The following is a 12,818-nucleotide window of genomic DNA, read 5'->3' as shown; positions in this document are numbered from 1 at the left end:
GCATGGGAGTCCAGGGCTTGACATTGTCAGTTGGCTCAGGGGTCAGTGTGTTCCCATGGCTCATGTGAAGGTTTTATGTGTCACCAGGGAAGTCTTCAATAAAGTCCAGGCAAACTGTTGTAGCAAGAAGTGGGTCACTCACCCAAATAGAGATTGTCCTCAGCAGGGTCATCCAGGACCTGGCCAGAGGGAGTATACATGTGGGCATATATGGAGGTAGAGGGTGGGGGTCCCAGACCTCTTTATCCTTACCAGCCCCAGAAACTCTAATTTGTGCTGCAGCCACCCCAGACACTGAAGCAGGAACTGTACAGGCACCAGACATATGAGGGCTCAGAAATCACTGAGCTCCAACCCTGGCCCACCACACAGCACCCAGCCCTTATGAGGGGAAGGACCCACTTCCTGTCTCTAGGGCAGCACCTCACCCTCAGAGGGACCATGAAAACATCCTAGATCAACCTGAATTGATCCGTCAAGCCTCTCTGCAGACCCTGCCCCAAGTCTGGTTCTGCCCTTGTGTGCTTTAGCCACTCGTAGGCTTCAGCCATGTCACCCTGGGCAGCACTCCAGGAGTGTGCTGAGTGTTCCCCAATAGCTGTGACCCACATGTCACTGCCTTCTACCTCAATCAACTTGACCACATTCAAGTGGTCCAGCTTCTTCAGGATGGCAATCTCTTGGTACACACGCTCTAGGGGCAGCAGCTGCTTTGCGGGTCCTCCCTGAGCCGCCTGGGACCCTCTGGGGGGAGGGCGGCCTGTTAACGAGAAGAAGCACAACAGATATTGCACAAAAGCTCCACAGTGGCCATGAGTTAGACCAGGCTCACTGACCATATTCCCACCACCAGGCCTTTGCTCATGCTGGGTCTCTAACCAAAATGGACTAGGAATGGGGATCCCCTAGGCTAGGAGCTCCTGAGTGAGCATGGGACCGGCATACATACGTGGAAAGCCATATTGCTTCAGTAACTTCTTTTTGGAGAGAACTTTCATTGCCTAAGGAGGAAGACATGGAACTGTCAGTGATGTGCAGCCACTGGAGCTGAAATAGGCAGGTGACATATGAACTGAGATCCAGAAAGGCACATGGGATCTGTCTGGCACTGAGGGTCTGTTTGGCTCTGGTTATGAGGTAGCATGACATCTGTTCAGCAGCAAGCCTTTCCGGGAATTGCAAACTGCGAACAGCCTCTTTGCATAGTCCCAAGGTCTGGGATGGAACACACACTCCCAGGAAGGGAGATGGCTCTAAGGGTCAGTGTACATGCTTTGCATGTGGGAGGCCTGGGTCCATCCCTGCCACTGCGTGGTCTTCTGAACACTGCAAGGAGTGATTTCTCAGTGAGGTGCTGAGAAGCCCCTGAACATTACTGGGCATGGGGGCAGAGGGTAAAAAAGGAAAGGGAAGGGAAAAAGGGAAAGGGAAAGAAAAAGAGAAAGGAAGGGATAAGGAGAGAGAAGAGAGGAAAGGAAAAAAAAGAAAGAAAAGGAATTCTTGGTTCAGTCCCTGGCACTATGTGGCTTTTCTAGCACAACCAGATATAGCCCTGGCGACACCACCTCAGATCCCCTAGGAAGCCACCCTAAATGAGTTCCCTACACAACTCCTAGACACAGAACACTCACTCTCTACAGAGGCAGATCTGTCCTCTGTCCAAAAATTTCTGCCACCACCCCCCCAGGTTTGTAGGGTCTTGTTTGGACCATGCCCCCCCCTTTTCTCCACACTCACATAGTGTCTGTCTTCACTTTCATTGTAGGCCAGCCTCACCACACCGTAGGCCCCCTGCAACAAGCACAGGTCAGCCCCACCATATAAGGGAGGCTTGTAGAGCTCCAGCCCCTCTTCCTGCCTCCCATTGGACCCTAGCATCAAGAGCTAAGGTAGAAAAGTGGTATCTGCTGTGCCTAACCACACACAGCACCTCTATGCCTCCCCAGTCCCTCCCAGGCCCTTTGTTACAAACTCTCAAGAGTCAGGGATCCCCATCTGGCCCCCAGAAATTCTCTGCAGAAAACACAACTTTCCTCCCTCCCAGGCAGGGGCCTTCCTTGGCTCAGCCTTCCATTCCCAGAGAAGGGATTATTCCAGAAGAGTGGCTGGGCAGGATGCCCCCTGCCCACCCACCCCCAGTCTTACCTTGCCAATTTCATTCTGCAGTTTATACTGGTTCAACTGCACACAGTCCTAGGGATACCGAGAAGGGAGTCTCAGGGAACTGTTCAGAGAACAGAGGCAGTGGCAGCACTGTCCCTACCTTAGGAGCCTGCTCAGGTCTCAGCCCAGTCCCAGCTTTTCATTCCCAGGTTCCAGACCTCAATAACCTTTCACATGCACTTGGGACACTACTGCCACCACAATTAGCTAGAAACCTTAGTTTTCTTTTCTTTTTTTTTTTTTTTTTTTGGTTTTTGGGCCACACCCGTTTGACTCAGGGGTTACTCCTGGCTATGTGCTCAGAAATCGCTCCTGGCTTGGGGGGACCATATGGGATGCCGGGGGATCGAACCGAGGTCCATCCTACGGTAGCGCTTGCAAGGCAAGCACCTTACCTCTAGCGCCACCTTCCCGGCCCCAGAAACCTTAGTTTTCTAAGCACACAAATTCTTGAGCTAGGCAATGCCTGAAAGGTTGAAAATGGTATGGTTACTGTTGGAATGCTGGAGTCTAGGAAAGCACCAACTGGGGAAGTATTACTTTTTTTTTTTTTTTTTTTTGGGTCACACCTGGTAGTGCTCAGGGGTTACTCCTGGCACTATGCTCAGAAATCGCCCCTGGCAGGCACAGGGGACCATAATTCTTTTCTTTTCTTTCTTTTTTTTTTTTTTTTTGTGGTTTTTGGGTCACACCTGGCAGTGCTCAGGGGAAACTCCTGGCTCCATGCTCAGAAATAGCTTCGGGCAGTCACAGGGGACCATATGGGAAGCCAGATTCGAACTGATGACCTTCTGCATAAAAGGCAAACACCTTACCTCCATGCTATCTGTCCGTCCCCAATAATTTTCCTTTTTTTGTTTTTTTTTTGTTTTTGTTTTTGGGTCCACCGGCAGCACTCAGGGGTTACTCTTGGCTCTGCGCTCAGAAATCACTCCCACGGAGAGATAGCACAGCGGTGTTTGCCTTGCAAGCAGCCGATCCAGGACCTAAGGTGGTTGGTTCGAATCCCGGTGACCCATATGGTCCCCCATGCCTGCCAGGAGCTATTTCTGAGCAGACAGCCAGGAGTAACCCCTGAGCAATGCCGGGTGTGGCCCAAAAACAAAAACAAAAACAAAAAAAAAAAAAAGAAATCACTCCTGGCAGGCTCGGGAGACCATATGGGATGCTGGGATTTGAACCACCGTCCTTCTGCATGCAAGATAGACGCCTTACCTCCATGCTATCTCTATGGCCCCCTTTTTTTTTTGTTTTTTGTTTTTGGCCACACCCAGTAACGCTCAGGGGTTACTTTTGGCTATGCACTCCGAAATCACTTCTGACTAGGGGGACCATATGGGATGCCGGGGATTTAATCAGGTCTGTCCTGGATAGGCCATGTGCAAGGTAAACACCCTACCTCTGTGCTATCACTCTGGCCCCAGGGGGCAAGTATTTCTAGAAGCAGCTCAATGAGAAGGGCCAGGTGATAGGATAGGAAGATGAGGAGCGTCTTGGGGAACAGAGTTGAGGAGGCTGGTTCAGACAAACCCCAGCCTGTCATGTCTCCAAGGTGAAGCCAGCTTCAGTTCAGGATCTCAAGGACAGGGCCAGAGCTGGTGGGAGCCTGGAGGCTGCAGGCAGCCCAGCAGCTTGAATCACTGCAGACTCCAGGAGGGAGGACTCGAGGGGGCGGGGGGCTCAAGTTAGGAAAGGCTGAGGGTGGGGCAGGGTGGGAGGACACCCAGTCTATTTTCAGATTTCTCGGAGAACATCTCAGGGATAAGGCCTTTTCCCTAGGCCAGGACTGGGGGTGGGATGAGGGGTAGTGATGACACTGAAGTTAACTCAGGTGAAGCTCTTAGGTGGGTAATGAGCCACTCAGCTCTGGAAGTGTGCACACCAAAGGCTACAAGTGGAAGAAACTGGAACCCAGTGAGGCTTTTAAGGAGGCCCTTGCTCTGCACCACTCACTTCAGCATCTGAGATGGCCACATGGTGGGACTCAATGGTGGGCCTCCGCCAGGTACGTGGGGAGATGTGGCTGGTAGGTCCCGTGGCATAGGGTCCAGCCTGAGCCTGCAGGCAGTTGCCGACTGGTCGCTCCTGCAGGGAGAACTTCCTTGCTGAGAGGCTGGGCCGGGCAGAAGGGATGGGTCCTGATTTGTTAGGAATCACAGAGGCATCTCTGGCCCGCACTGGAGGGTCCACACCATTCTGGACAGGTTCTGGGCCACCAATTGCTTTCTCCAAGTGGGCCACATCAATGGCTGCCACTCGGTCCACTAACTCTGCCCGAGGGTCCTGGCAGCAGACCGCTGGGCCCCCCTCCATCACCACAGTCTCAGGCTTCTCCAGGCAGCCGTCTTGAGAACCTGACAAAAGAGAGCAGAGAAGGTTGGGTTCCTAACCACTGATCAAAGCAAGGTGATTGGACCCCACACCCATGTGCTCTGTCTGTCGCCATGTCCCAGATGGCAGTATCCAAACCCAGGTGTGTCCCTGTAATGATAGAAACCTCAGGAAGTGCCTCACACTGTACACACGAGCCCATGCTAGAAAATAGCTTCATCTGCCCTGCTGGCTGCATGGGGAAGTCGGGAGAAAGCAATGCCAGAGGGACAGGACAGACACAGGCAGAACACGGGAGGTCTCACAGCCCTAGGACAGACAGAGTCAGTTCAGGCTCCCATCTGGCACCCCTTTGACTCACTAGTTCCACCTCTTGTCAGCAAAGCATTTCAACACTGCTGCCTGGAAGCTGAGCTGGATACCAGTAATGCAGAACCCACCCTGTGGCTCCAACCTCCAAGTTTGTTTACCTTCTCCAGGAAGACCACCCTGATGTCCAGTACCCTCCCTCCCACTATCCCCACACTTGCCTCTCACTACTTCCAAAAGCCTTTATAGAATTCTAGCTTCTCTCAGCTCCTCTAGGGAGGCCTCTCCAGACCTACAGGAAAAAAATCTCCCTTTCTCTGCCCCCGCAGAGCCTCCAGCCTAGGACCGCCCAGTAAGGAGGGAAATGCTGCTCTGGCAGCTATCAGGAGTGAATTCACTGCCCTAAACAGTCATTTCCAGGGCATTCCTTGAGCCCAGTCAGCAGTGATTTCTGAGTACCAATGGGTATTATCACTTCTCTTGCCCCAAGTCACTCCTATTTCCCTGAGTTTTCATTCCAGGTTATTCACATGGCCCAAACATTTGCCACATCCTTTCAGGTGACCTGACTGACCGATACCCACCCTAGCCCACTGTAGTCTGAGTGCCAAACTAGCCAGGTAAGGACTAAGCCCAAATCAAACTCTGTTCCAGCCCAGATGTGACAGCCAGCCTGGGCAGATGTGACAGCTAGCCGCAGAGCATCACCACCATGCCCCTGCAGGCAAGTCAGGGAAAAGTAAGTGGATGGACTCCTGACCCTCTGCCCTTCCTGTCCTATGCTAATTTCCTCTATCCCCACACTAGTCTTTGAAGACAAAAATTTCCTCATGTCTCAATCTTCTTGGTTTGACAGATAAAGAAAGATGGTTTGCTGGAGTTCACTGACTGCGCAGGTGTCTAGGCTGGATTGTTATCCTGACCACTCGTTTACAAGCCTTAGACAAGCTTCTTCCTGACCCTGCGTCTCATTCTCCCCTCTCTATTATGGATCTAGGAACTTCCTGGGCTCCCCAGAGCACAGCAGTCTTGGAGGTAGAATGTTAGGAAGGACATAGCAGGACTTTTATGCTGACTGAATTTCAATATGTGGCAACCAAAAGTGGAGTTGCTGATGTTGACCTTCTAAAGCACAGGGAAAGGTATGCATGGAGTCTGGACCTAAAGGAGTGAGGGCAGCTTAGAAAATTAGGGAGGCCTCCCTGACAGAAGTGAGTAGGACTGGAGCATCAGGGAGGCCACCATGGAAAAGGGGGCAATGGTTAACATTGAAATGTCAGAGTCGTAAACATTAGGAAGAGGGGAGAAAGCCAAGGCTGAAAGAAGTTGTACCAGGCTCCAGGCTAGTCTGTCCATATCTCCCCTCCCTAGTCTGCCTGCCCGCCCCCCAATGTCTATTCTCTTGCTGTAAACCATATTTCTCCCACCAGAATGAAAGACTCTATAGACCACTGTTTTTATCTACATCTGTGGGTTCACTGGTGTCTTCCACGGTGTCTCTCATCCAGTTGGAGCTCAAATATTTGAGCAGTTGCCATAGTGCTTATTATAACTTCATCCTCATCAGATAGATGGAGAAACAGTGCCTCAAAGTGGGGACCCCAACATAGGCAAAAAATCATTGCTGGTCAGTGGGAGGGAAACAGGCAGGGCACTTGCTTTGCATGCCACCGACCCAGATTCAACACGATAGACACACCCATGAAATGTATGTAGGATTTTCCTGAGGCCATCAAGCCAGCAAGGCCAGTGGCCTCGAAACCTCTTGCCCATTTCTCAGGTAGGGAAAGATGAGGTCTGGTTTGGGGTGGGGAAGTGAAGAGTCCTGCAGTAAATAAGGGCAGAGCCCTTCTGCTGTTAGCAGGTCTACAAACCAGCTCTGTCCTTTCCTGGCCTGGCTGTGGGGGCCAGCGGGGGGGGTGCCATAAGGCACACAGGAATGAGAATGCCCAAACTCAGCACCCAGCCTGCTGCTGGAGAGGCTGCGTAAAAACGAGTTGTTGTGCTACTGTGGGGACCATGCAGTCCATGCTGTGTTGTGGGCAGATGGGAGCTGCCTGTGGCTGGGCGGGCTGACGTCAGGCTCACCACCTCCCTGCCGCCTGGATCAAATTCAGGTGACTAAGCAAGTCTGCGCAGGAGGCGCCATGGGGAGCTCCCAGGTTCCCCCCTCGTGTCCAAGTGTCGGCCTGGAGCCCGAGGCTGTGTGTAAGGGCACGTGTCCATGCAGAAGAGAGTGTGTGAGTTGAGGCTTGAGTGATAGCATGAGTCGGTGAGGAGAAGCACATGGGCAGAGGCAGGAATCGAGGGTTGTGGTCTTCGTGCACCACGTAGTCAGCATATCTCTGTGTTCTGCATGTGCCAGAAAGAGTGAGTGAATGTGTGTGTGTGTGTGTGTGTGTGTGTGTGTGTGTGTGTGTGTGTGTGTGTATGTGTATGTGTGTGGTCTGGAAGTGTGAGTGCCAGAAAGTGGGGTGTGTATGTGTGTTCATGGGGAGGGGAAGGAAATAATACTACACCCTTGGGAACCTTAGAAAGCAGATCTCTGAAAAGTGTGAACTTCCCCTATTTGTTAGTGAACAAACAAGGGGCTGCACAGCTGGACTGGTCCCCTTCCACGTTGGGAGTTTGTAGAAACAAATGCTGCCAAGTACTTAGGGGCCATGTGCACACAATGAGGGCCAGCTGGAGAGACTGAGCCCTAGGCCCAAGACAGAGCAAGCACCCCTGTGGACGTGAGGCTGAGCCCTACAGTTGAGGAGGGTCTCTGCCCTCTCTGGAAAAAGTCAGCCTGTTCCTGGGTGTCCAGACTGCAACTATGATGCTGCATTAGACAAAGCAATGAGTTCTGGGAGCCAGTTTCCCCCTCTGTGAGTTGGACAGGGAAGCAAGCAGCAGGGAGAACAGTTCATGCATGCCTGAGCCAGGACAGTGGGGATGCATCTAGATTAGGATGTGTTCGAGAAGAAGCCTGGTGCATGAAGCAGAGCCCTGAATCTGTCCCTGAGATCTCAAATGGCACCAGCATATCAACCCCACCACCACCACCAGGCTTCCCCTCCACTCAGATGTGCTCCAGCCCCTCTGGCCTCCAGCACTACCAGGGGACAAAGGCACTTCACTCCAGGCTTATTCATAGAATGGGCAAGCAATCTCACGGGGGTGAGGGGTGTCAAGGTCCTATCAGAGCTCTGGGAGCAGTAACAGTCCAGGGGAGGACACAGCTCTGACCACAGAGGACTGGCCAGCAGAGGAAGCTGCAAAGAGACAGCAGAGCTACGGAGAGAGAGACCAGAAGATGAGCCTGACCACCCCCCTCCCCACCCATATACACACACAGGAGTCGTGTTTATGCTTCAGACAAGTGTCTGGATGGCCCTGGCAACGAGTGCCCTCTGCAGCTCCCGCCCCCGACAGGATGACTCAGTCCCCTCTAGGGAGGCCCAGGCGTCTGGTGCCAAGTCATGCTGGAGGACGCCTGCTGTAAGACGCCCCCCTGCCACCCTCCTAGGGAGGCCCCAGGCTCCAAGGGGGGGTCTGTGTTGGGCTCAGCACAAACCATCCTCAGTACATCCTCTTGGCCCAGCCCTAAGGCTGATGATCTCCAGTTCTCTTCTGCTGGCCTTAACCTCTCCAAATCATCCACACTGCACTGGAGTCTCCATCACCTGCGCGCCTCCTTCTAACCAGCTGCCTCCTTCCTCTCCATGCTTCCAAGCAGCTCAGCTCCAACAGGACCCAAGTTCAACACAGCATTTCTTCCAGGTCTTCTCTGCTTCCCCAGCCCTGTTCCTATCAGAGCCAGGATTGTCCTCCTCCGGGTCTCCTAGGCCAGACACCCAACAGTCCTCCTCAATGCCGATCTTATATTTCTTTTGTCCATCCTGCTATGCTGTCTCCCTATTCCCCCACATCCCACACTTACGGTACCTGCCACTCTGATGCATGCCACTCTGCCACTTCCCTAACTGCAGATTGTTGTACAACCAGGCCTGTAACTTCTCCCAGGAGTGCACCTCCCTCTCCTTTGCTGCCAGAGGACAGCTCAGACATCCCCCTGGGAGCCCCTCCCCTGCTCCCCACTGCTGGGTGAGGTCACCAAGACCAAACCTTCAAAAATCCAGAGCCAGATCACCACTTCACTCTCTTAAGCAATACACAGGACCTCCCAGCCACAGCCACACCAGGACTGAACACACACCAGGACCCCACCCACTCCATTCTCTGGACCACCTGCTACAGACAATAATCCTAACATGCAAATCTAGTCACAATTTCCTTTGGGCCTTCCAGGAACTTAGCATTTGGAGGCTAGAGGAACTGGAGACGCAGCCTCAGACAGGTAGCTCACAAAGGGACACAGACTCCAGGGCTACAAAACATCATTCACTCAGGCCATGGAGACTTACTGAGCACCTGTGTGCCCAGGCTCTGCCAGGTGAGAGTCCCTGAACCAAGAAGAGAAAGAACCTGCTCTCATGGAGCAGAATGTGATGGGGAGGGAGCAAGAAGGAACTAGAATTTCCTCATGGAATAGATAATTGATCAAGAAAGAGAGGCAAGTGGCAGGGGGCTAAAGTGATAGTGTGCTGTTTGTCTTGTATGCAGCTGACCCGGGTTAGAACCCCAGTATCCCATATGATCCCCTGAGCACTGCCAGGAGTAGTTCTTTTTTTTTTCTTTTTTTGGTTTTGGTTTTTTGGTCACACTGGGCAGCGCTCAGGGGTTACTTCTGGTTTTCCGCTCAGAAATTGCTCCTGGCAGGCTTGGGGGACCATATGGGATGCCGGGATTCGAAGCACCGTCCTTCTGCATGTAAGGCAAATGCCTCACCTCCATGCTATCTCTCAGCCCCAGGAGTAGTTCTTGAGTGCAGAATCAGGAGTAAGGATGAGTATTGCTGGGTGGATGACCCCTCCCACTCCCACAGCAAAGCGGCATAGTGGCAGAGGAAAAGAGAATCATGTAAGGGAGGGTTAGGAGGGGGGTATGATGTATGATGCAGTTTTGGCAAGAAAAGCTTCCCTGATGGAGGTCTGCACAGAAGACTAGAGTGGTCGGCCAGCAAACCATGCGGCCATCTGGAGGAGCAGTGCAAGCTCAGGAATGGCCAGGCAAAAAGCACTGACGCTAAAGAGAGGAGTTCTGCCTGTAAGCTGCTCTCCATCTGGCGGAGGAGAAGCAGGGTCGTTCCCTGAGCATGGCCTCAGCGAAGGACACTGCGTGGAAGCTTGTCCAGGACCACTGAGGAAGGGCCCGGCCGAAGAGAGAGAGAGAGAGAAGATGGGAGCTCAATGTCGGTCTCGGGCATTTTTCTTGATGAGCCTGAGGTGCTGGGGAGAATGGATCTCAGCAGACAAGCGGTCCGCAAGCGTCCAGAATCAAAGAAGGGGTTTCGAGTTCTTCTGCTGGGGGAGGTGGAAGCAATCCCTCCGAGCAAGGTGTAGACGGAGGGCTCCCCCAAAGCGGTCTAGCACAGAAGGAGTTGTCACCCTGTGAGCGCTGAATGAAGTGGCGAGGAAGGGGCAGCCAGGCCCTCAAGATCCAGCTGGGCTCCTCAAGGACACAGGCTGCGCGCTGCTCCTAGACACCCTCTGCCAGCCAGGCCCCCATCCCCAACCCCCAGGTAGCCCCGCTGCCACGCAGAAACCAGCCAGGAGCACCCCGATCTCCGCGTGACAAGCCACCCTCTCCCGCAGTGCACCCGTCCGTCACGCACACGGGCCACACTCCCGCGTCCATGTGACCCGCCCCCGAGCCCACACGCGGGTCCGGACGCACGTGGGCACCGCATCGCCCCGGTGGCAGCCGGTCCCCGCCGCCCCCCGAGCCCGCTCGGGAAGCCTCGGAGCAGGCCGTGTGGGAGGAGCCCGCGGCCCCGAGCCACACGTCGGGGCACCCCGCCCGGGCCCACCCGGGTGCACGGGCAGGGCCTGCGGGGACGGCGGGACGCGGTGTCGGCGGCCAGCGCGGAAGAGGAGGACGCAGGGAGGCGCCCCGCGAGCGGACTCCGCACACAGAGGTGGGGACCACACCGCAGCAGAGCACCGGCTGCCCGGCTCGGTGCAGCCGCCGAGGCAGAGTCGGCGGCGGACGCTCGGCCCCAGACGCTGCATCCCCCGCCGACCCTCACTTACCTCCGCGCCCGCAGACAGACGTCTCGGCGGCCCCGGCGGGCGGCCCGGCTCGCTCCCGCGCGCGCGCCCCGCCCCGCCCGCCTCGCCCACCCGCGCCCATTGGCCAGCTCGGGAGGCTCCTCCCGGGACCGTCCAATCAGGACGCGCTGTTCGCCTGCTCTCCCGCGGGGCGGGGCCAAGGCGGGCGGCGGCTCCTGAGGGTCCCTCAGCCGCCTCTGGGCCGAGCCCTGTCACGCCCCCGATGCAGCCCCGCGAGGAAGGCTGCTTGCTGGGGGGGTCCCCAGAGGAGGCCGCCTTCTCCTCCTCCGGCTGCGGAAGGGCTTTTTTAGGGCCACTGAAGCCACGGGGTGCTTCTATCCCCGAAGCCTTTTGTTCCCCCCCCCTGCCCCTCTTTCCAAGCTGCCCCGGGGATGTGGCGCGCTGTGTGGACGGGGGGAAGGCGTCCCCGGGCCTGGGAGGCTCCGGGCTCCTGCGCCTTCTGCGGGGCGGTGGCGAGGGAAAGCGGCTTGTTAGCCTGGAGCTCCGCGGGGCCTTTGTCGGGTTCCTATTTGGGGGAGAGCACTGCCAGCAGGGGAAGGTATGGCAGCGCTGGGGTACAGCCCTGGGCTTCCTGGCCTTCGTGGGGATTATTCCTGAGCGATTTACCTGCTACCTGCCTCCTGAGGTGTTCCCAAATCTTGGTTCACCTATGCTAATTTGTCTACCTGTAAAACCTTTGGTACCTCACCCCTCCGTTTGCCCAAGGTACATTGGATCGCTCCCCAGATCCCGACCTGTGTCCTGTCTCAGTGCGGACTCAGAAACCCAAATTCCAAGAGCCTGCTCCTTTTCTGCCCCAATCAATGCAGCACTAAGTCCTACCCAATGTTGTCTCTCTCTGTCTCTCTTCCTCTCTCTGTCTCTCCCACCCCCTCTCTCCCTCTCTCTTTGTCTCTCAATCTCTGCTTCTGTCTCCCTCTCTCTCCCTCCCCCTCATTCTCCCTCCATCTCTCTCTCCCACCGAGCCACATTTCCATCGCTCATTCAGACTCTCAGCAATCCCTGGATTCCACTTCAGGTCCCACTCCCCTTTGTTAGGTCCCACTATCTTGGACCCAGAGCTGTAGTACCTGCCTCAGCAGTCTCCCTCTCCAGCCTTTCTCATCTGGCATCCAAAGTAATTTTGCAGAAAGGAAAGTCCAACTAATTCGTTTCTCCTTTGGCACCATCCACTTTTCACCCTGAGCCTAGACTCCATCAAAGCCTCCATGACCTCAGTTTTAGCCACTAGCTTGTTGAACTCCTCTCACAATTCTTTTCAGCCCTCTTTTCTACTAGGACCTCTTTCCTGGGCAGCCTCACTGTCCAACGTAAGTTAATGGTCCCTCCTAGGGATTTCCTTTTACTTAGCCTCTCTTTTCCTGCTTGTTCTCCCTTAGGACACAGAACTCCTTGAGGGCCTGATTGGTGCAGCACACAGCCTGACACATTGCAAAGATACACAAAAGATTATTTTCAGCAAAATAACAGATTAAGGGGGGGGGCTATAATGTAGCAGGTAGGCAGCTTGCCTTACACGCAGCCAACCTGGGTTCTATCTCCCACACCCTATATGATCCCCCAGCTCACCAAGAATCATCTCTGAGCACAGAGCCAGGAGTAAGCCCTGAGCACAACCAGGTGTTGTGCTCCCCCACAAATAGCTAATTAAATGTGGCAACTGAGAGATTGCATAGGTGGGGCTGCTGTTCAGGGAAAAGGCTGAGTTAGACAGTTTTGGAAGGGTCAGAAAAGGCCTGTAATTATAAGCAGAGCCATGAGAATGGATGAGATAATTCATAAGAAGAAAAATAAATGTAGGCGCTGAGGACAGAATACTTCCTTCTAAAGGAGGAGATT

The 12,818-nt window shown here is 54.5% G+C and overlaps 1 protein-coding gene across 1 annotated transcript in view; it reads right to left on the bottom strand.

The window, feature by feature from the left end:
* CAMKK1 (calcium/calmodulin dependent protein kinase kinase 1) overlaps window positions 1-11,005 on the bottom strand; it is a 33,562-nt gene extending 22,557 nt beyond the window's left edge. The window contains exons 1-7 of the mRNA XM_049782402.1: window positions 10,941-11,005; window positions 4,117-4,517; window positions 2,146-2,193; window positions 1,738-1,791; window positions 950-1,001; window positions 627-760; window positions 143-179 (exon numbers count right to left, since the gene is read on the bottom strand). Of these exons, the coding sequence (XP_049638359.1) occupies window positions 143-179; window positions 627-760; window positions 950-1,001; window positions 1,738-1,791; window positions 2,146-2,193; window positions 4,117-4,476 (685 nt within the window). The 5' untranslated portion in view covers window positions 4,477-4,517; window positions 10,941-11,005. The remainder of the gene's footprint in view (window positions 1-142; window positions 180-626; window positions 761-949; window positions 1,002-1,737; window positions 1,792-2,145; window positions 2,194-4,116; window positions 4,518-10,940) is intronic.
* Between the last annotated feature and the right edge of the window lie 1,813 nt (window positions 11,006-12,818).

This window comes from Suncus etruscus, chromosome 1 (assembly GCF_024139225.1).
Source record: "Suncus etruscus isolate mSunEtr1 chromosome 1, mSunEtr1.pri.cur, whole genome shotgun sequence".
Lineage (NCBI taxonomy): Eukaryota > Metazoa > Chordata > Mammalia > Eulipotyphla > Soricidae > Suncus > Suncus etruscus.
This window is presented reverse-complemented; position numbering and strand designations above follow the sequence as displayed.